A 24276-nucleotide genomic window follows, 5' to 3' on the forward strand; every position below is an offset into this window, starting at 1 on the left:
TTAAAATTTAGGAAGTGGAACACTAGTGCTATTCTTCCCAAACTCTTGTTTTCTCTAGTTACTTAAAGTACACTTTTCTTCTGATACGTTTCTCATAAAAACCTCCTCTCAGAAAACTTGACTCAATTCACATGGCAGTGCCTCTTTCACAGTTGTATAAAGGAGTGTCTAAGTCTCAGCCCCATGTGTGCCATAATATTAAATTCATAGATCACACGGTCTGGACTCTAGCCTGCTCTGCTGATGTGCTGTGTCTCCTTGGGTAAGTTATTTAACCTGTTTGCCCTAATGAAACAGATACCTACCTACCTCACAGGGTTGTTGTGAGGCTGCTTTAGTCATTAAAGTGCTTTTGGCACCTGCCTGAAAGGTGCTACAGAAATGTGAAAATAAATCCAGTTTAATACCCTATGATCCCATAGGCCCAGCTGTCTGTTACTGTTTCCTTTGTCACTGACTGATTTAACCATCTTTTAGACACAGAAAGACCTGATAATGCTTTTCATGCTTATGAAAGAACATTTACTTTGCCAGTGTCTTAAATACTTCAGTAGTTCTGAAGCAAGCTTTTGAAGTTGCCTTTTTTTTTCTCTGCTAGTTTCCTTTGAGAAATCACCAGGTTGAAAATACTCTTAGGCACATTTATTAAACTGTATTCATGTATTTGCAACATTTTTTTAATGATCTAAGGAATTTTTAGTTCCAGTTACTCTGAATGGAAACTTTCCTCTCTAATTGTTCTGAGTGCTTCAGGCCAGTTCACACCACACCTTTCACCTTTTTTGAGTGTACAACATTATATCCTGGTCACTTTGAACATTGTTAGTAGAGGTTGAAAGGTTGCCATAATTAAAAAGATAAAAATCATATCCAGAAGACAGTTGTGACAAATAGCTCCAGTCTAGAAACAATTAATACAGAGCTGGTAACATGCATGTGAAAGGTTTGGCTGTTAATATGTATTTTTTGTCTTGAGAATTTTGCAAGTAAGACTCCTGTGTTATTGCTTGTCCTAAAGAAATGCAACCAGATACATTTGTTTAGATAACTTCTATTTCCTATGGACATTTTGAATTTTAAATGTCTTGGTAACAAACAGATGCTGTGAGGATTCAGCGGGTGGGACCACAGCTTAGGGTTGATTGTTTTGCATTTCATCATATGCAATACATCAGTATCTTTAATCCATGTAATTCACACTGGTGTGGATACTAGTCAGAATGTATCATTTAACATACTTGTATATGAAAAATGTAAATAAAACCATTTAGAAAAATTATTGTTTTTGTTTAAAATGTCTGTGTTTCTTCAAAGCATTTTCTTCCCCTGTTTTACTTTAGTCTGGTTATGAATTCAGAAAGGAGAATGTTGTACATACCACCAGAATTCTGCTTGGGGAAAAATGGGAACTGACTTCTGTCAGGATGAAGTTGGAGTGATCAGAAGTCAAAGTAGAATAGACTTCTTGCCTGAGATTCTGTTTGGTGGTATTTTCAATTCAGTATATTGTGTGTATCAGCAGCTGATCTTAGTGAATTTCTTAATGATAATCCATGCCCACCCCACTAGCCAGACACATTTCTCATGGTAAGATTCTGCTTTAAGAATGCTGTACAGGTGCTTTGTACAAAACCCATACTGCACACTCTTGACTGCCTCAGTCTGAGATTTTCAATCTTTTTTACAACTGTATTATTTATGATCTTTTCTTATTCATGTGTGGACTTGTTCCATTCCTGTTAATAAATGTTGTTCTGTCTGTGTGATTATTGTAGACTTGCACTAGAAAGTGAATGCACCTTTTTCCTGTCTTTTCTGCTCAAAGTGTCAATACAGGTGTGTCTACATCTTGCATAGTTCCCCTGGTCCTACAAGCTGTGTAATATCTGAAAGCTGCCCACATGCTGACACTTGTAGTTTGAGAAGATGTGTGCAGTACAACACTAGTGGGTTTCTTCATAATTCTGTTTGCTGTATTTGATCATTGAAAATCCTATGGGGAAGTTTTAGGACATGTTTGAAGTGGAAATGATGCCTAATGAAGAGATTACCCTCTTCTATAGTGTGTTGCTATTTACACATGAATAAACACAAACTACTTCCTGTTCTGTTGTATTCTTTCCATGTAGAGTGACAGAAATATATCCCTGTTAGCTATGTGCTCTTGTTCACAACACTGCTGAAGTCTCACTTTCAAATGTGACAAGAACAGGAAAACTTACTGTGTGCTTTCTTCTGTTGAAATAATTCGTTGATCCTTCGATATTTTGAGGGGAGAGTCGATATTTTGAGGTGTGTCAGGTCAGGCACAAGCTTGGGCTTCTTATCTCTGAATATGAAAGAACCAGAAGTAAAAACAGGTTTCTTGTGTATGCTGTATTTGCTATGGATGGATTCTCCCTCTGCTTGTGAGAAGGAAACTGTAATTGTAGTCTTTGATTCTCTTCCATATCTCTTCCAGCTGCCAGCTGGTTGCGTTTCCTGTTGTTCTTTATTCCGATTTTGAGTCACATGATGGTTGAGAGAACACTTTCCATTAAACGTTCTCTGCTAGTGCTACTACATAAAATAATGTGTGACTGCTGCAGAATGACTTTACAGAATGTGGGAAGGCTTTGAGTCATGTCTGGGATGAAATCCAGTGACTTTTCTTAGCTGGAAGGTCTGTGGAAGCCAAGCCTTCTCCACGGCATTCCTGTGCTCTGTTAGTACCCATGGTCTTCATTTACATGTGTGCTTGGGTTTCCCCTTTGCTCTTCTCCTGATTTTTCTCACCAGTGTCTTCAGAATGATGAATGCTCCATATCCAGTGGCAGTTTTGGATTTGTGCAATGACATGTTGTGTACCTAATATCCTATAACTTTTTTATTTCTTACATAAAACAGTTGAAAAGTGAGAAGAAGGAATATGCATTGGTCCATAACTATAACATTGCACAGCTAGCATTTGCTATGTGTATTTGCACATTTTTTACATGTCATTAACTACACATGAGGAGATCTTACAGTAATTTGAATCTGATCTGTATTGGGATTTAGCTGGTTTGGTAATGACAGATATTCATAATACAAGAGCATGGGAGCATTTCCAGAGTTCATTGGAACATTTTGAGGATAGGCAGATAAGTAGAAAGGTTCTTTTTAAATTGAGTTTGTGCAGTTGTCAAGTAATAACTTCTCTAAGGTGGAGTCCTGTTGCATCTTGAGATAAGACCTCACTGTTAACCTGAAGTGTAAACAGCTGGGCTGTCTCTGTTCCATTAAAAGCAGATTGGACGGGCCCTGTGGCAGGGGCTGTGCATTAATTTTAGCGTGCATCAGTTCCAGTGAGCACACAGTGCTGATCTCTGGGCCAGTGCTGTACCCAGTGCTCCTGTAGATTGCTGGGTTAAAGGCTTTCAGAGCTTTGACATCTCTGGTGTACTCCAAAAGGATAAGAGTTAGTATGCTGAGGATGTGTGGTAATTTTATCCATCCTGGCTCCGAGTTTCAGCAAAACAACTTGTACATATGTTTAAATTACATACTTTTTATCCTTAATTCAAACTACTCCTCTAAATCAGCTAATTTGGAAAGTTTAATATTGTGATGGAGGATAAAGTGTCTTACCTCCTTAAATTCCTGTAATATCTCTGGATGAAATAGAGATTCTAATGAGGACAAGATACTCTGTCCAGTTCTTTATGGTTTGCATTAGTTCTTGAAATAGAGAGTCAGAAATAACCAGTGAAACTAGAACAAGACATGACTGTGCAATCTTGCTATTTGCAATCTGATACTTCTGTATTATTTTTTGTGAGAATGAATACATTGCTTAAAATACATTTCAGGTCATGCATTTGGACTAAAATAATGCCTAGTTGTTCAGTTTATAGTATTTTCTATGTCCAGACTGCAACAAAGTCAACTTCTTCAGCTGTTGTTCACCCTCGAAGTATGGGTTTTCAAACACAGTTTTTACTGTTTAAACAAAATACAAAATGAACTCTTTGAGATTTAGATTTGCAAAAGTGGGGTGGCAGGTGTGTAGGTGTATATGTGCTATCCTACAGATAAAACATATGAAGTTGGCACATGAGCTAACTTCATTGCATTCAGTGGAACTGCCTTTAAACATTAAACTATATTTAAAAGGTTATCTTAATTTAGCATTTTGATTATTTTAATTTTTATGGTTAAATGACTTACTATAGGTCCTATGCTGGCAGAGTCCTGAGGAATCTCTTAGACTGTGTATGTGCATCTGTGTTCATGTGTGTTTATATATGTTTAGATTATAAAATCATACAGCATAATGTTCTTTTTAAATCATAGAGTAGGAATAGGAGTGGGTGAGCTTATCAGTGCTAATATTCTGCAGGTAATTGGATTCAGGCTACCTAAAAGTTTATAGGTACTCTGAAAAATAATGTATGTAGAATATATTTGGAATTTCAGTGAAAATGATTTTATCTGCAGCTTCAGTCTTGAGTGAAAAAGCATACCTTGGTGCTGTATGTAAAGGAGTGGGAAGATAGAGCTGAATTTCCTCTTTCTTTTTGTTGTCTTGAACCCAGTATTGGCCTGCCTTTTCTCCATTCCTGCCTACCCATCACAGTACTGTCTTTGTGTGTTTTTATGAGATGCAGGAATATATTCAGTATAAGAATTGTGAACTCTCAGGTATTGCTGGGTGCTCTATCTTCCAATGTGTGCTTGCAGTTCATCTTTCAGATGATGAGGAGGTCCCAGGAGGCCTTAGCAAGAAGCTGTCACTGCACAGCTCAGACACGTTCTTTCAGTGTCACAATTGTACTGTAATGTTCTTTCAGTGCCACAACTGTACACAGTTGCTGCCCCACATTTCAGATGAGGCAGCAAGGGGATTGAGGGGGGAGATTCCCTAGTAATTAAATGTGACTTCTGATTTGATCTAAAAAATAAATCTCAAATTAATCCCATGACAAACTTTTTAACGTAGTTGCTGCAGAAGAAATCTGGTACTCTTGCTATCTCTAAATTATGCTTATGCATAATTGAATAGCTGCTGGTTAGTAATGGTATTGTATTTGTAAAGTGTGCAAGCACATTTAACAGCCTGTGGTGGGCACTATATTGTGGAAACAGTTCAGAATTAATTTATTTAAACTTCTCCTGAAGCATGGTTTAGTTAGTCTCTGTAGGTTACTCTTTCATATTGTATCACAGATACTTAGAAAATTGTATTACGGCATGCAGGAGCTTGAGTTACAAGCAGCCTTGCTATTGATGTTAATGCAGCAGGGGATAGAATTTAATATATGTAGGCTTGCAGCTACTTAGGCTTGCAGGTACTTAAAGCATTTCTAATATACAGTTAATACAAGCTGAAGATGAGTGACAGTGAATAAATTCACAAAAAATAGCTTTTGTAGCGCATTTGCTTTTGGAAGCTTAGCTTGCAGTTTTCCTTCTACCAGCTATGTCAACTGACCCCGTCCCAGGATTTTCCATGGCATTGAGTAATTAATAGTTTTGGTTACCAGCAATGTGCTTTGGAAGTGTCCCTGCACAGCCTGACAGTGCAGCCAGGTTCGTACATGAAGAAACATTTCCTTTATACAGATCAGAACAGTGGGCCCTACACTGAGAGCCTTAGTCTATCAGGTTTCATTTCACTGGGAGAATTTTGTCATTCTGGTTCTGACTGTGGCTTTGGGAATTTTAAATTCTGCCTAATTGCAGGATTGTTCTAGGTGTTCTTACTCCATGTGATGATGGTAGTTAGATAAAAAGTGACTAGGAGAAAATTTTAAAAATTATATTTTTAATGTAAAAATTATATGTTTATAATAAATTTAATCATTTATTATAAATAGTGCATTTAAAATAAAGAATGTAAAGTTCAAATGCACTGGTTCTAAATAGACAGGGGTAAATGTTTAAAAGCACACATAGGTGCCCTGGAAAACCCTACTAGCTATTTAAGGTTGGGGTTTTTTTTTTTGTTTTGGTTTGGTTTGGGGTTTTTTTTTTGTTTTTTTTGTAAAAATGCACTCTTAAAATAGTCCCAAATGCATGACTTGTAAGTTCAAGTCACTGGAAGAAGTGCAGTGGTACCTTACGTGCCCGTGATTGTTGTCCATCAGTTAGCATTCCCCAGGCAAATGTTATCAATACATTTAGCACAGAAGTCCTTGAACAGGATGGGCAAACACCTCAGAATATTCCACAGTATTTACTCTTGATAAAATATCAGTGCTTGTAAGCCTGAGCAGGAAACAGACTGTATGATTTATTGTTACAGGATAAAAATTTAAGTTCTCCCACATAAGATGGAACTAAATTTAATTCAGGCCTCACTTTTTTTGAAGGGGGGAATGCAGTTTCAGGTTGATACACAAAAGCACATGCTTTTTTGTATGTGTACAGGATAGGTATTAAAAGGGAAATACTGTCAAACTTTAAAATTAGCTGTTAGACTTGAATTCAGGAATATTTTTTCTGTCACTAAGCAGATGGAGGTAAGTTTCTTGCTAGTAGTCTTTAGTTGTTAAAAAAATTACTGTTGCATTAGCTATTTACAAAAGAAAAGAGACATATTTATTTGTCATTTTACTGATGCCTCCAAAGTTTGGGTTTACCCCTAGAAAAATCATGATTAAGGTCAGCTGTGGGTTTTTTTAATTTGCCAGTGAGAAAAGTACTGATGTTTTCAAATAATTAAGTTTGGTAATTCTGGTTGATTGATCTTCTGTCTGAGTCAGATGAAGACCCTGCACTTGAGGAGGTGTCCTTAGACTTCTAGCAGTCTGTCATTTCTGCACAAGCTTCACAGTCCAACATTTTTCACTGCTCTTGGAGTTTACCTTTGTGCCTGTAATGCACAGAAATGTTGAGCACCTGCTGAGTTGCTGCAGCTGCTTGAACCCTCTGGTGGTAGCTGTGTTTGCCTCCCAGGCTGGCAGAGTTGCTCTAAATCTAGAAAATGCTGGTTTTCACCCATGAGCAGAGATTTCTGCTGCAGTCAGTACTGGAAGTCAGTTCTCAGGTGCTGGCTGACTCCATCCATCACAGAGGTTTTGTGGTGATGCTTCACTGTGTTGCTGAGCCTTCAGAGTGGGTTTTTTAAGGCTGCTACATCACCATGATGGCACACACCCAAACCGAGCTGAGCTTCTTTGCCAAGCACAATTCTTGTCCAAAGCTGGCTTCAAGTTTGCACCTGGGGAGATCCACATCTTTCCTTGAGAATTTTGGCTGCTTTGCTGGGAGCTGCACCTTCTCAATTTAGAGGGCTTACTTTATGCTTTGGTAGCAGGTCTCTGTTTTGTACTTAGCAGAATTTTTTCTGCCAACGCTGGAGGTTGTCAGTTAAGCTGCTCTGTTAGTTATGTGTCACTTTTACAGAGTGCTTTGGTATTGATGTGTCCTTGATGTTTTTATATCAAGCCTGCTCTTGGCATCCTAGCTTAAAGCAGCAAAATAGAAGAAGAAGGAGCTATCTTGGGATTTCTGAGATCCCTTATGTGCTTCTATGCAAATTAAATTAGCTGGGAGCCTACATACCATTTTTAACACGATAATTTTCTTTTTGCAGGCATTTGCAGCATTCTGTAACGCAAGTGCTGTCTGAATGTATTCTGTATTTACATAACAATGCACCTAGCCTAGGAGTCAAAGTCAAGTCCTGAATCAAATGATTGCCTGCTGCTCATCTGCTGAAGAGGCTCTTTTCTGTAGAAAGTTTTAGAACTTTACCATGGGCTTCTGAATGATCAATTGTAGCAGAAAAGCCCCAAAATGCTTGGTTAGAGGGATGGGGGAGAGAAGTATCAAACTGAACAGATGTTCTGCTCTCTCAAAACAGCAGTTCCCTACTATGTGTCTCATTTTGCATGGCCAGCATTTGGTGGTGGAGGGGTGCAGAAGAAAACACACTTTTCCCTGTGAAAAGCAACAAATAAATGAGATTATTAATACCAAACAGGGCTTTCGTGTAAAGAAGCTGTAATTGTTCTGAGTGTTCTCTAGCATGGGGGCAGAACTGGCAGCAGTATTTGTTTGTTGTGTACAGGTGTCTGTAAAAGTAGCACATTTCTGGTCAGTAAGTGTTCTTTCTAGCATATGGGTTAAGGCTGACCTTTGTCAAGGCAGGGGGTTTACCTGTGCCAGTTTCTCTTCATTAGTCCAAAATCAGAATCTTAAATATGTGACTAACTCCTGGTATTTCTTCTCAATATGCTGAGAGAGGGATAGATGGGAGGAAACTGGGAGGTCAGTGGTTTTCCATCTCTCTCTTGTTCAGGCTACAAGGGATGTGAGTTTCTGTACTGCTTTTATCATGGGCTTCTTCATTTCATCTTCCTCCTAAGAGGTGAAATAAGCTGCAAATGCACCTACCTAGGCTGCATGGGAAATTAATGTTAGCACAACTGTTATATGGAAATCTGACATCAGAACAGCTCTTCTCTCTGCTAACCCAACACCAGTGAATTTCAGATGGGAACAACATAATGAATTGTCTTTACAAGTATTTTGTCTTAGAAGTGTAGCTGACTTAAATGGGTTTTCATTCTATAGTTCTGACACCACACAGTGTATAGAAAAAAGCTCACAAGCAAACAGGAACCTCACATAAAGTGTCAGTCATTTTGGGTTGACCTGTAAAATGAAAAGACTTCAGTGTGGAGGTAACCCCTCTCACTTTTCAGTGGCAGTGTCACCTACATTTCATTTCTAAAGTGTGGAAATGTGTGATCTGTGGTTTTATTTTCCAACTTCAGTGCATCTCTTCCTAGCCAATTATTCAAGTGTAAATTCACTTATTATCTAAGTACTAACATCAACTCGTAGATTTAAAAGTAGCTGTACAAATATTTTTGTCTTGATCCTGTTTTTTGAATAAATTCCCATGTATGGAAGTTGAGCAGGATTAGCTTTAATATCTGAGGGCATGAAGCTGAAATTTAGGGAAAGAGAAGAGGAATTCACTTTTAAAGCTACTTGTACAGTGTTTAAGGGGAAAAGCAGTATAGCATTTAAATATTCTAGAAACTTGAGGGGTTTGTAATACAAGCAGTCTCATTAGCTAGGATAGTAATTACACTCAAATTGAACTATTCTGGAAAGAGGATCCAGAGTAGTTATGCAGAGCTTATCCATGGAAAGTTTTTGGATCAAGTTTTTACCAAAAGGATTTGCATTCTTCATGTGGATTCAGATTAGGTTGTTGGTGATCAGTTTGATACTTCTCTCCCCTATCCCTCTAACCAAGCATTTTGGGGCTTTTCTGCTACAACTGATCATTCAGAAGCCCATGGTAAAGTGTTCTAAAACTTTCTACAGAAAAGAGCCTCTTCAGCAGATGAACAGCAGGCAATTATTTGATTCAGGACTTGACTTTGACTCCTAGGCTAGGTAGCTAGATACTGAGAGACCCTGCAGTAAAACTCCTATCTTGAAGGAAACTGTTTTACCACTGAATGCTGTTTTTATAGTGAATTCTGATTTCTCTTCATAGCCAAAAGACAGAAATCTGGGTGTTTAATTCTGTGATGGACTCCTCAGATAGAGTCTTTCCTTTTCCAATATTCAATATTATAGATGATATTTCCCAGTAGTTATGATTAAGAATGTGCATTTTCAAAAAGGATGGGGGAATTTCCCTGATTTCTGACAGACATGTAAAAGATTTTTGATGAGGGCAGTTGCCTATATTAGAAAAATAACTTCTCTGAACTTAAGCAGGAATACTTCATTCATGTAAACCAAAAGCAGCTCAGTCATCATCTGAGGCAGATTATTATTCTAGTTAGTAAATGATTTGCATAATCCTGTTTCTTAATGATTTCATAGGAAATCCATGGCAAAGCCAGGAACCAAATCCCTTCCTTTAAAGATCCATAGCACTGCAGTTGAAGTGTGCTTGGTTTGGGTTTAGTGGGTTACCTTTGCTAGGGTTTATTTTGTAATGCAGGGTACAATAAACAGCATCTTGTCAGCTGCAAATCGATGCTGTGCTGTAGTTGCAGAGAATTACTTGTGCCTGAGCATTATTCTGAATTATTAACTTTGAGATTTCTGATTTATGGTTTCCTGTGATGAGACAGTGGCTTGTGTGGTCATACATGAGAGCCCTTAGGCACAGTCTAATAGTTTTGAGAACCATTCTCTGGGCCATTTCTGCTACAAATTATTGGAAAATTGTTCTTTATTTTCTAAGAACAGAGGCAAAATATTAAGAGCAATTTGTTCTCTGCTAATAGGCCAAGCTGGTCTTGTGCTAATAGTACAAGAGTAAGAAGATTATGCTGTAAGAATTACATTTTCAAGTACTATTTTTTACTCTTTGAATAATCTGTATTCATTTTCTTTATGAGAATTGCTTATTTGGCAGGCTTTACTGGGGAGAGTCTTTATGAGTTCCATGATAGAAAATGGGAGCCACGAATGCATGGCCACTGAATGAATTTGAGCACTCAAAAGGGCAGCAGTTCTTTCTGGTCTTAAGATATCTTCATTTGGGCTATCAGCCCAAGTCCTGGCCCACAACTAAGTCCCTGTGGAGGCTGCCTTAGAGATATGTAGCTTTTATAAAATTTTATTTTTAGGATCTCTTTAGGAAGTAAGAACTCTTTGAAATTGTAAATTCCTTAAGTGTACTTTTAACATATGCTTGGTGAATGAACAGAGATTTCTTCCATAAAAATTATTACTATTCGATAGCCATATTTTACTAAAATAAATTCTCTGAAATACTGTAATTGACAGTTTGTGAAAAATATGCTTATCAAACTTACTCTTTTCTGCCTTTTTATGCAAATCCTTTTCATCTGAAAAGAATGGGTCAAAACTGTAGGCGTGGGATGAGTATAGTGAGAAATAATAAAACTATAAACCTAATGGGGAACTCAGTGCCCCCTAAAACACCCCATTTTCCCCAGCTATAGCCTCAGATGACATAGTCAACTGCTACTTTCTTAAAGAATTTGAGGATAGCAAAATGAAAGCAGAAAAGATTTTTTTAAATAGTTATACATTACTGTAATGGACAGTGATTTCTAATAGACATAAGAAAACGCAGTGATGTCCAATTAAGAGTCTTAATAAATGAAATCTTAGGTCACAGCCTTGTAAGGTGTGAGAGGAGCAATTGGCTTTTTCTCCCCTATGTAGTGATGCCTCACATACCCTTTACTCCATGTAATCTGTTGTAGTGGTCTGATCCCTGCCTTGTTTTTAGGTCTTAGTATTGCAAGGAGTTTTCAGCTTGGATTATGGGGTAGAGCTTGTCTGGTGGCACTGGCAGACTGCAGTGGGTCTGTGCTCCTCAGATAATAGGCACTGGTGCCTGTTATCTTATTAAATCAGCTGAAAAAAGCATTAGAGGAGTGCCTGTGTTCAATTCCAATGGCTCTGCTGGGTGACTGTTCTCTTTGGAAAAGTAATTGAAGTAGACAAATGGTGTAATTTGTCTGATTTTACAAATCAGGGATCCCTAGCCCAATGAGCCCTCTTAATGAAGCTTTTTAACTTCAGTGATCTGGCCAACAGCTAAGACTGCAAATCTTTAATTTCTCTCATTGCATTTTGTCATGTTAGAGATTATCTTGTAATCCATGGGTGCTAGATGTGCTTTTGAGCCCTGTAATTTGAGAGTTAAATGATAAAAAAATAATTCTAGGAGGAAAATCACTGCTGTAAAGGATCCCAGTAGATCTGGGAATGTTAGCTACCCAAAAACACATCCTAGGACGTCCCACTGCTTCTGTAAAGTACAAAAGACACTGAAAAAGGGATGAGCAGCAGAAGTGAACAAAAGCACACAGGAAAAACCCAAATGCCCAAGTTGGGAAGGAAGCAAGTTTGCAGGGCTGTGAATATGGGGTGGTGTTTTCCCCTGTGGCTTAAAGGGAGTGTGAAATTGAAGAGGAAATTATAAGCCACCAGGCATGTTGAAAATTGACTTTTCATTAAAATGAGATTGAAAATCTGGTTGTGAGGTAGAATCTGGCTGGAACGTAGTGGGTGCTTAGCATTTGTAGATTACTTCATACAGCTAATACAATATTCCATTTCATAATGGGCAGATTGCCTAAATAAAAAAATGTAATGGTTTTCCTGAGTTGGAGAACATATTAGAGAGTAGGTAGGAACAGAGCAAGGAAAAAAAGCTGGCAGTGCTTATGTGAGCTGTGCATCTGGGAGCTTCATCAAAGACCAGCCAGTTCAGTAAACTCCCAGGAAAAGAAAACATGGAGCAGTTCTCTTCTTCACCCCCAATTTCCAGGCAATTTTTCAATGTCAGAGCTGTAGGGTGGTAAATGGAGAAGTGACACTGTCTGTGTTTTTGTTTTGAAGAGCACAGAGTGTGCTTTTCATTATGACTTAAAAGGGCTGTTTCTGCAGCTTTACTTCCCTCCTAATCTGTGAGAGATGTTTGCAGTACTGGGGCTCAGTCAGGAGGAGTATCAGTGCAAATAATAACAGGTGGGCTTAGTGTTCCAACATAACTGCAGATGGAAGGGGGAGGCATGTTTTTCTAATGAAAGTGTGCTCTGAGAAGAAAGTAAAACTCCAAAATGAGAAGACATAACATCTACAAGATGCTGTAGATAGGAAGAAAGAGAAAAGACCCATGAGAAATTGCTTCTTTTTTATAGTCAAAACCAAAAGAGATGTATTTGATGTCTGAAATAAACGAAGTAGGGAGTGAATCAGTGATTGCAATTCAGAATCATTCTCCAATCAGAAAAATCACTGACGAGTTTTGTCACCACTGTTGTTTGTTTATTTTAAGGCAGCCTATAAATAAATATTTCTCTGTACAACCTCTGTCTAGTCTCTTGAGAGTGATGATTGAAAATTGTGCATTCTTTTCAAAATATTAACATGAAGGAAGGCACTCCCTGCAGGACCAAGAGGCCAGCATTTTTGTAAGGGGGTAGAGGTAGATGCTACTCCTGCAGATTTGTCTCTTTGTGAAAATTAATCAAATTGCACTAAGGTGCAAACCAAAGCACATTTGATAGTTTTAGTAGCTCTGTCTCTGAGCTCTTACTTGTTAGTGAAGCATTTGCTCTTTTCACTAGAGTAGGTATTTAGGAATCAGATGGGGTAGGTAGTCCTTTTATATTCCAAACTTTATTATTAGTAGCAAAGTTTATTTACTGCAGTGCACTAATCCTTCATCACTTCTGGATCAATGTTTACTGTCAGTAACAAAGAGGTTGTCTGTATTCTCAGGCCTTGTATTACTGCACTTCTGGAATGCAGTTTGCTCATACCTAAGCATTTTCTAGTCAAGTATTTGTATGGATTGATTCCTTTGCTGATGCATCAGAAAATTAAAGATACGGTGTCTTTCAGTCTAATAGATTAAACAGAGACTTCTTCCACTTGCAGATTTTTTTAATTGGTAATTTTTTTGTTTACATAGTTTTTCTAATTAAGAATGACTCAACACTGTTTAACTAGGGAATTTCACTCTGTCTGCAGAGGGACATTTCACAAGTTCTTCTTTTTGCACCCTTTCCCAAAGCCTTCTGCTCTGAGCTGTTCTCTCACCACCCTCAGGCCCCTTGGGTTCCTTTCTTTCCCAGACTTCCAGATAAATTTAATTTTATGTTTGCAGTTTCAGAAATGGCCTTTTCAAGTCTTCAGTCCAATTTTTGCAGTTAGTCAGTGAGGGAGATGTTCAGGCAGAGATTCTTCATGCTGCAGCCTCTGAGAGGAGAGATGTTGGTCGAGTGTGTTAACTTGATATGCTGTGGTTAATGGTTTCTGAAGGCTGTTTCAGGTTCTGTTAAAGGCTTGGGTGATGAAGCTGTAATGAGAATTTTCAAGAAGTTAAGAGAGTGAGGAGCAGTCTTGCCTCTTATTGCCCATTCATTCAGTGGCTCTGTCTCTGCCACTGCCCTGTCCCCATTTCCTGCTGCCACTTAGCTCCTTATGAAAATTGCTGTCCTTCATTTCCTAATTATCATTTTTCCTGTAGACATGACCAGTTTTTTCTGTTGAAAATGGTCATGTGGCTCAGAATTTTGCTATTAAAAGTCATCTTTCTCACTATCTGTTCAGTAAGTGCCTGTTCAACTATTTTTGAGTGCAGGATATCAACTGGTAATAGGATGTACAGAACTGCAGCTTTGCTTCATTAGCAGAACCAATATTCTCAGTTACTGTAAAGTTTTTTATTCTTAAATACTGTGAGCAAATTGAAAGTGTACCTAACTATTAATATAGTGTATGTGACACCTCCAGGATTGGGGGGGATCAGGAAGCTGGTGGAACATTGGGACAGGCTTCCCAGGGAGGTGATCCTGCTAGGGTTTAAGTGTCATTTGGACATGTAAATTACATTTAAGTGTAATTTAGCCCTTAAGAACATCCTTGAGGCTCTTGTCAGCCCTGAAGTGGGGCTGCGTGATCAGGGTAGGTTCCTTCACACTGAAACATTCTATTCTTAGGTTTCTTCAGAAGCAGATTGCAAAATAGTGGGAGTTTTCCCCCTCTACATTACATCTGGGGTTCTTTTGGCAGCTGTGAGTGAATCCTGTTTTTCACATGATGTAGTGGAAACAACATGACTTCTAAATTTTGATGCCATGGTTCTGGAAGCTCTAGACACAATCCTTGTAAATAGTAGTTGGAGGCATTTAATTTAGAATAACTTTTCAAGTCCCATTTTATGGCAGACTTTGAAATTAAAGCATATAACCAGGTGAATGTGAGAAATTACAGTTCTGAATGAAAACGTGTGAAATCTCATCTTGCTGCCTTTTGAGAAAATGGGTTTTCCCATGGTCAGTGTACTCTATCTCTTCTTTGCAGGCTTTACTAATGGCAAGATAAAAGCTGTATTTTCACAGGGAGTAGTAAAACTCTGAATGAAGACAGCAGAAGTACCTAATAATTCAAACCTTACCTGGTACAAATTATAGCAAAACAATATATTACAGAAATTGCATCTGCAGTCACACACTAATGTTTTTCAAGAAAGGATTTGGAATATCTGGCACAAATGAAATGCAGGCTTTGTTCAGCATACATAAAATAAGTTTTGCATCCAGTTATTTAGACAGTGATAGTCCAGCCTCCTTGGGTTAATGGCCACGGGGAAGTGCAGTGCTAGCCCTGCCTTTTGTCTGCCTTTCACGTGCCTGGGGTTGCTGTTTGCAAAGGCCATTGCTGTTCTCTGAGCTGTAGGACAAGGATTTTGTCACGTTAAGTGCTCACTCACACAATTAGTCACTGACTGGGAGCCTCAGCAAACAGCAAAAGGCTGAATGTGCTGGAGCTAGAGCAGAGAATTAGCATCTCCATCCTTTCAAATGCCACTCCTTTGAGGTAATCTGAGCAGTTTGAATTGCTGTGGTGCCTAGCCTGTACTTTGGAGACAGAAATGTGAATGTATTTTGTTACACCCACAGTTCTGTACTGCTAGACACCCAAATTGCACCCCCCCCCCCGCTCTGCTTGATTATTTAACCCTAACAATCAAGATGGAAAAAAAAAAAAAAAAAAAAGCAAATGGTCAAGACAAATGGATTGAGTGGTGGTAAATTTTGTGTAGACTGATCTTATTTTTTAAATGTTAATTTTATTTATCTAATACCCAGTTGTGTAACTGTCAATGAATATAGATATTTCACAATGTGTTCCCTTCAGTAAACAATTAGTTACCTTCAGTTAACAAAAGCAATATTTCCAAGTACATATATTTAGACTCTGGTTGTAAAAAAAAAACCTAAATAGTAAGGATGGTGCATATCTTTTAGTTTTTGTAACAAAACCAGATTTTAGGAAAATTCTCAAAAAGGTGACACCCACGTAGCTGTGGTGTTTCTTTCTCTCCCACTTTGTCCCACATCAGCTGTTGCAGTCTCAGGGCTGCAGAGTGTTTCTCTTCAGGTCCAGAGAAACTTGAAAAAAACTTGGAGTGTAGTGCAAGAGCAAGAGGATCTACCTCACCAAGGGGAGAGCTGCAGGGAGTGAGTAAGGAAACGTCAGATCTTCTGCTGGAGAAAATCTTTTTTTCCCCTGGAAAATAACAACTGATAGAAGGAAGATGGAGTTGGGCTATAGAAATAAATCAAACCATGCTCATCTTTAATTATCACATACTAACTATGCTTCCTTAGGAGCTTGGTGGAAAGCTGAAGAAGTTAAACAGGGATGCTTTTTAGGCTTGTGTTGCATGTTGCCAGACAATTAGAACTAGTATTAAGTCTCCAGATTAGTAAAATCACTTGCCTTACATAATCATAAATGATTCATGTGGCTTGTAAAAGTCTATTTAAAAGGTTGGAGTAATTTATGGATTAAGTTTTGCCCTTCAATGTTTGTGAAGCTCGTTATAGGGAATTATATTGTGTATTCTGGGAAGAAATTTGACTTCTATTATGAATTAATCTTGTACAAAGATGATACAGCAGTGACTTAAATTTCTCATTGGAGCATCAAACCTAAAGTTAATATTCTGGCAAAGCAGGTGGAATTTCTCCTTGTCATGGGCAGAGGAGGGCAGGTTCAAGTGTGTTTTGCTACAGGAATGTCCAAGCATAGCTGGTCAGACTGGGAGGTCTTTGTGTAGTCCTCAAGAATGGAGGGGAGACACTCATTACATTGATTTTACCTTGGAATGAGGATATCCCTCAGCTCATTGAGTAGGAGATGGATTTGTGGTGAAGCCACTCCTTTGTGTCAGCTTGTGAGGGTTACACCTGCCCTATGAATTAAAGCAGTCAGATTAGGAATCCTGGCAGCCTTAGAAACTGGAGGATAAGCTGCTGTAAATATCTTTATTTATCTTTATAGTTGATTTTATGTTTGTCTTTTAAGGACAAAATTACAGTAGTAATGTCAGTTCTTTGATGCTTTCCCACATCTCATCACTGCCTGTTGCAGTGTCTGTCATAGGAAAACCAAGAAGTGTGTGATGGGCCCTGGGGGCAGCACCTGCCCCTGCCGGGGGTGGTACTGGGCTTTCCCTGAGCCAGGGCTGCCAGGGCGTTTGCTTGGGAATGAACTAAGAAATGCAGATTCCTGCAGCAGAGATGCTTTTCTGGCATAGTTGAGATGGTCACAATACAGAGCAACACACTCCATCTTCAGAAGGCTTGAAACTTGTTTTTATTCTAGCATGGATGCTTTTTATGCATTCTTAAAAAGCTCCCAAGTTTACACTTCATTCATTGATCAGGAAAGACAAAGTGCTCATTGGAACAGGCAGTTGTAGGTTTCTCTTACTTATCCTTCTCTCTTTCTTAGTTTCTGTGTCAACGACCTTGGTAGGAAATTCTTTCAGGAGTAGACATGGATCCTCTTCTCAAACTTCTGTCTGACTCACAGAAGTCACTGTAAAACCTCTTCCTCACTTTTCCATGGAGAGATCCAGAAAGTGTTGGCCAGTACTGTTTTGCTTTTCTTCTTAAACAAATCCTTCTGCTTGCCAGCCTCCTGACTCCACTGGTACCAAGGTTTCTGAATTTTTAGATACCAACCCCCTTGTGTGCATTTAACAAATATGGAATGCTGATGTGAAGTCCAGATGTGGTCAGCAGCTTTTCATATATATGATAATCACATAGCAAATATTTTGCTTTGAGTCATAACCCATGCAAATAAAGAATATACCTCCTTTTCTTAGCAAAGTAGTTTTCTTTTCAAGGTCTTTGGTCCTGGGAAGTGCAAGCAGTCTAATTGATACGTATTCCTTGTGCTCCATCCTTTGATGTTACCTGGTGACAGTGCTGCCAGGAGCTACTAAACTTGCTGACACTGTTTTACCTGGCTGCACCTGGGAGGCAAACTCATTTTCTGCCCTGTCTGCTTACAGCTTTTCCTTCTGAGCTCTTAAAAATTATTTTTCATCTTGTTACTGAATAATTAGAGGGTGATGCCTTTTGTCAGTGGCAGAGCCATGAATTAATTACTTAATTTTCACAAACGAATTTATACTATCTCCTTTCTCACTCTGTTTAAAGAAGAAAATCTTGCATATCTTGTTGAAGGTTTTACTTAAATTAAGTACAAGGGAAAGAAGGTGCAGGCAGCTGTCCTGCATGCTAAGGCATAGAAACCAAGATTCATTTGTTCTTTCTCACTCAGCCAAGGATAGCAGGAGATTTCAGGGAGTGGGAGAAGAAGGATGAAGTAAAAATGTCATCCTGTTAAAGAAGGATGAAGTAAAAGTGTTTTTTGTTTTTTTTTTTTTTTTTCACTCTGCAAGGCATAACGAGGTTTAATTTACCTTCCTGCCATGCTGGATTGTGTGGAATCCTTTCAGCCTGGGTGGGATACCACTCCACTTCAAGTGTGGTACAGACACAAGGGTCCAGCCTTCCTTGTGTGCCAATAAAGTTTTTTTTCCAATAGTATTTCAGTTCTTTTATTTTTAACTGATCTTTTTCAGGAGATGGAGAGATGGGGATGGCTCCTTTGAGCCTCTCAGGCCCGGGTGTTGCAGAAGTAGAGATGCTCAGGGAACAGGAGGCAGGGTGTTCTTATTTAAGATCTCCTGCAGTCCCAGTCTCCTGATGCTTCCATTAAAAATTCTGCTGTGCTCTAGAGTGGGAATGATATAAACTGAAATCATTAATCCCTGGTGCAGAGGGTGCTGTTTGCTGCCTACACCTCAGGGAGATGGGAGAGGTGCTTGTGTTTCACACCACAGTAAAGGCTGGGAATGCTCTAAGTGAACAAAGAACAGTGAGATTTAAAAGGGGAGTTGGATGCTTTACAAAAATGCAACACAACGTAGCAGATCTTTATTTCATTAAAGGCACTTTATTTCAAGGTGTCTGTTAAGGGTATTGTTGATTCTCCTTGTGTCATCAGGATGTAGCTGTAGAGATTGCCTAGCCTGCTACCATAGCTGGAGCTAACAAATCCATGCAGGATGCCACTCTGCCCTCCTCATCAGTCTTTCCTTTGTCCTGTCTGAAAAGCAGCCTGTTAGCTGGGGGCTGAATTTCACCCCCTGCCCTTGTGGGGTGTGTCTGAATGAATGAAAGTGCTGCTGGGTGTGAGTCCCTCCTCCAGGGAGCACCAGGGCTGGGGCAGCTGTGGAAAAACAGGTTCTCCATGGGTATTATTCCTTTATTCAGCATCAGCAGATTGGAGCAAAGTGCAATTTGAGAAATGAATGCTCAAGTATAATACATTTATTAGCCTAGTAGTTTTGTAAATACAGTATTTTACCCTTTGTTTACTAAATCTTAGTCTAGAAGCTCTGGTACCTAAATCTATATCTGCACTGAATGCATCAGGTTCCTTGAAATAAAAAGTTAAGTCTGGATGTTCAAACCACAAAGCAAATTTGCTGGTACCTACATTTTGGAATTGAAGAATTAAAAATAAAAATAAAAAAGCTGCTAATTTTGCAGCAAAGTACATGACTTTTGTATGTTTAATTATATTTTTGGAACATTATGTGGTGTTTTGGTGTAATTAGTTTAGGCAAGGTACAAACTGGAATGCTTAGTACTATATGAAGAATATATTCCTACTACTCTAAAATATTTTCTTAAGTGATTTGTTTTTTTTTCTGCTTCCCTGTAGATTAAAGCAAAAAATTATGACAAAGTGGAAAAGGTGAGTCATATTCATATATGTAATATATCTCTATAGCAAGAACAAGTACCTTGTGATTGGGCTAAATCAGATTGAAAAACGCTGTAGCTGTCCATTGGATATGAAACATGGATAAAAAGTAGCACTAAAGTTGAATTGTTGCTGCCAAGCTCTAATCAGTGAAGTGTGCAGGGGATTTCTCTGCTTAATTCTCTCCAATTCCCTTGCATAGCATGGAGCTGCTTTAAACAAAAGAATGAGTTTAACTTAATCTTTCTTATAAATCTCATTCATAATTAGAAGGGTTGTTTACATTCATTTTGTATAGCTTTAAAAGTAGAAACTTAATTTCTATGTCTGGAATCCTGATCACATCTTCTTGATGTATTAAACAGTTATTTCAGCGCTGCCTTATGAAGGTTTTACACATTGATTTATGGAAATGTTACCTTTCCTATGTACGAGAAACCAAGGGGAAGCTACCTAGTTACAAGTAAGTTCCCAGAGTTGCTCTGAATTATTCTAGTTTTATGGTGGATCTCTTCTTGATTTTTGACCAGGGGACGGGGAGGAATCTGGGTGACAAATCTATCTGGGGATTTTCTCTTGGGGGTTAATATATAATCTGCATTTAGAAAACACTGAAATCTCTCTGATTGAGCTTGCTAGGTAAAATTGGTTCCTTAGTTTGGACTCCTCTAACAGGATGGGATAAGAGCAGTGGAAGAGCTGGTGTATCAATGCCAGTTCCCTGCAGATGGGATTGGCGCTTGAACCAAAAACCTAAAAAACCTGGAAAACATTTCTTCCTCTGTCCTTGCCCTCAGTGTCCTGTTTAGTCTCCACTAAATTTAGCACTGGTTCCAGCTGAGACCAGTAGCAGTAAAGAGTTCAGGAATTGTAGGAAGTTTTGGAATGCATAAAAAAGTTCATAAAATTTAGGGTGTCAGATTTTTGGGGTATATTAATCTTCATCCCTTTTCAGTTATTACATTTTTCTTGTTTATGTTCCTATGGGTTGAGTTTCAAAAAACACCAGTGACTTACAGCATCTATAAACTCTCTTCCCCAGCCCACCATAATTTCTTTGCACTGTAATTGGCAAAATGAGGAATGCATTAACAGAGAAAATAAGCAAGAGGTTTTAATTTATTTTTACACTACGTTTTTGAAACAATTTTAGAAGTGACAGTTTCAGTTTGCCTTTCCTCTGTTTCTCCTGTTAATGTGGTCAAGGAGGCAATAAGTTACTGAAGTGTGTTTGAATAAAGGAAACTGGGAGAAAAGTTGGGGAGAGAAAAAACAGCTTTCACTGAAACTTAGTGAAGTTCTGTAAACATTTTAAATTTGAGGGAAAATACTTGGAAATAAGAAATCATGTGAAGTATTCTGGGCAGTTTCCACACAAGGGAGCTACTCCTAATTGTCCCAGCCTTTTGGGGTTCCTGGAGAATTACAGAAGGGTTTGGGGAACTCTGAGGGGAAAAAATAAGAAACCATGGGTGCATCTGTCAGCTGAGAGGATGTGGAGAGCAGTTGGTTTCTTCTCAACTTCATGTCATATTTGCGGATTTCCAATGCCTTGGGGTGGGCCAGGAACAGTTAAAATACTGGATTACCACCAGTGGATTTAAATAATTCTTGAATAAAACAAACAACTAAAACCCCAACAGAATCTGAATAAGGAATTTGAAGTTATCTGAATACCAATTTTTGCTCTAAGGTGTTGAATGATATTTCTCATTCCTTGATGTTTGGTTAGAAATTGCTGCACAAAAGAATACTCTTAAATAAAGAATTTTTTAAATACTGAACGCTTGCTTTATGGTCTTTGTGGTTCTTTTCCTCAGAGAAAAAATGGCTCAGGCATATGATTTTGCTCTGGATAAGATTGGCATGGAAATCATGTCATACCAGGTATGTTTTCTTAATCAAAACACATTTTATTTCTAACTTTATGACAAGTACAGCTAATCATTGGTTTCACTCTATGTAATATTTTTTCTCACCTAGATCTGGGTGGATTACATCAATTTTTTGAAAGGCGTGTAAGTACCTGAAAATTAACTTTTTTAAAGCTCAGTTAATGCAATGCTGATGTTCCTGCCGGTTGTGACCTGTCATAGCTGACGTTGCTCTCTCTCCCCACTGTTTAGAGAAGCAGTAGGATCTTATGCAGAAAACCAGAGGATCACAGCTGTCCGTAGGGTTTACCAGCGTGGTTGTGTCAACCCCATGATAAACATAGAGCAGCTCTGGAGAGATTATAACAAATATGAAGAGGTAACCAGTAACTGATTCTTTGTGACATTCAGAAAGAAATAATTATCCTGTAATTCAATATGGTGCCCAAGCTATACCCACTAAACACATGTGTAGAAAAGAGATGACCAGCAGTATAAACACATTTTTGTGTGCAGTATGTAGCAACTCCTGTGGCAAAACTCTACAGATACCCGAGTGATTTTTTGATTTCTTTCAAAGACCCTCCATGAGATACATTTTACTGTCCCATTTCCCAGCTGGAATTGCTGGTTGGTGAGTGAGTGAGTGAGTGAGTGAGTGAGTGAGTGAGAGTGAGTGTGAGTGATCCCTGTCCTCAGTGGTGGAGCTGGAGCAGCTCAGCTGGCAGTGAGGACTTGTGTCCCCAAGGAGGCACTCCCCTCCTTTCACTTAGAGTCAAATGGCATTCAGCTGGGATGGTTTGGACTTCCTCCACGGCATTAAGTTCCAAGGTCTCAGTGTTTGAAAGTGCTCCTCACCATCTCTCACCTGAAGCCATTCCAGCAGCCCTCCAGGTGAGTCTGCTCCCACACTGCCTTCAGCCAGCACCAGCTCAGCTCACTGCATTTCTGGCCAGTTTGTAGCTGCACCTTCAGAGTGTGTTTTCAAGCACAGCTGGTGACAAACCAGCCCCAGTCAGCAGCAGTGTGACTGCAAAGCTGAGGTGGATGCCCTGGTGCTCAGCAAGGATGATCATACAGCACTGGCATGGTTGCTGTGGGTCACTGTGCCCTGAGCAGCAAAGAAGGGCCAGTTCCTGTTCCCTTGTTGCTAATTATGCAAGTTGTGAGCTTGATGCACTCTGGTGTTAATAAGGCTGTGGTGCTTAGCTGCTGGGAGAACCTCTGGGTGGGAGAACTCCAGGCATCCCCAACCCACGAGCATGTACCATGACAGCTCATTGCCCCACAGCTGTTTGGGGACACCACTGCTGTCACCAGGGAGGGTGCCCAGGACACACCTTCTCCAGGGTAGGCAAATCCCCAACACCATAAACCACCCCTGCTCCCACACAGCAAGCAAAGGCTCTCACTGCTGGTTCCTCCTGCTTTCATTAGACACAGGGAGGCTGCCCAAGCAATGGCTCAGACCTGCCCAGTTTCCAGCTGGGGCAGCTCTGGCTGACACCTGGAACTCCAGGCTGTCCCTCAGGCTCTTTGAGCTGCTGCAAGCTGAGAACCAGTGCTGAGCTTGGGCACGGGGCTCTGCCTGTCCTGTTCTGGCTACTCTGGCCTCAGGGACAGGGCTGCTGCTCATGAGTGTCCTGGCGCAGGGAAATAAGTGCTCCTCACCAGAAGGGCTCTTTGAGGGGGAGGAGATTCCCCATGTCAGCAGCCCAACAGCACAGGGACTTCATGCAGGTCTCAGTATGGAAAGTTAATGGCCATTTGCTGTAATTCAAGCTTTCCTTTAGCTCAGCTGTGGCCACCAGGTAACAATACCAGCCTGTCAATCCCCAGTCTTTAATTAACTAAGTGGTCAAAAGTGGTAGAATTTTTAGGGAGACGTGGCTCAGTGACAAAGTGACAATCTGGCTCACAAATCTGCATGGCTGCTGAGCTGGGAGTGCATTTTGGGAGAGTGCTGCTGTATCCTCAGCCTGGTCCTGGGTTAACTGGGGCATTGCTGGGTTTGTGTGACACATGGCCCAGTTTGCTATCCCAGACACTGCCTTTGCTTCTGTAGTGAGGGCAAAGCTTCCTTTGCTTCCCAGCTTGGGTGCCTCTTGGACTGAAAGCTGTGCACATCTTCTGCAAAGTCTTGGCAACCACACCAGCAAAATCCACCTGGCAACAGGCAACAGACACAGGCAACAGCCTGCTAGCAGGCTGCTTTTCCTGCCTAAGAGCAGTTCTTTGTGGGTTTGTTCTTGCCAGAGCCTTGTGCCCAAGGCCTGGCTGCCCCCAGCCCCTGCTGCTCTTGCAGAGCAGCACAGCAGAGCTCTCTGCACGTGTGTGCAGTCTTGGAGGGTGTCAGGCAGTGCTGACACATCTCAGGCCCCTGCTGACAAAGGCACACCTGTGGCAGGGCGTGTGTTGCATGGAACTTCTTCTAAGAGCTGTCAGTCACTTCAGGAACAGGGGAGCAGGCAGAGCTCTGAGCCTGGGGGTCAGTCTCTGGTACTTCTCATACAGGAAATCAAATTGCTCATGTGCTCTCAGTCAGGGAGCTGTCACTGGCCATCATTTAAGAGCAAAATTGTAAATCACAAATACGTTCTTCCCACTTTCACCCACAGCAGTTCTTGTGAAGTTCATTGTATTTTTGAAAGTGATTAAAAATAAGCTGAGGTGCTTCAGATCACTTGAATTCTAGTACTGACTTTATCCTCTGATATAAGTTCTTGCCCATATATTTATTAGGTGAAATAAATATTTTGAGATTGGTATTTTACAATAACTTTGTCCTTGCTCACTTTTGCATCCCTTTTCAAACTCTTTCCTGGATAAAATAGGA

At 39.7% G+C, this 24276-nt stretch overlaps 1 protein-coding gene across 2 annotated transcripts in view; it reads left to right on the forward strand.

The window, feature by feature from the left end:
- The window catches only part of CSTF3 (cleavage stimulation factor subunit 3), a 48078-nt gene that overhangs the window by 12647 nt on the left and 11155 nt on the right, over positions 1 to 24276 (forward strand). For both annotated transcript variants that reach the window (XM_021527596.3, XM_077784392.1), the window contains 5 exons: positions 19525 to 19557; positions 19932 to 20029; positions 21387 to 21453; positions 21550 to 21584; positions 21693 to 21819. In XM_021527596.3, coding sequence (XP_021383271.1) covers positions 19525 to 19557; positions 19932 to 20029; positions 21387 to 21453; positions 21550 to 21584; positions 21693 to 21819 — 360 coding nt within the window. The remainder of the gene's footprint in view (positions 1 to 19524; positions 19558 to 19931; positions 20030 to 21386; positions 21454 to 21549; positions 21585 to 21692; positions 21820 to 24276) is intronic.

The sequence above is a fragment of the Lonchura striata genome, chromosome 6 (genome assembly GCF_046129695.1).
Source record: "Lonchura striata isolate bLonStr1 chromosome 6, bLonStr1.mat, whole genome shotgun sequence".
In the NCBI taxonomy this organism is placed as follows: Eukaryota; Metazoa; Chordata; class Aves; order Passeriformes; family Estrildidae; genus Lonchura; species Lonchura striata.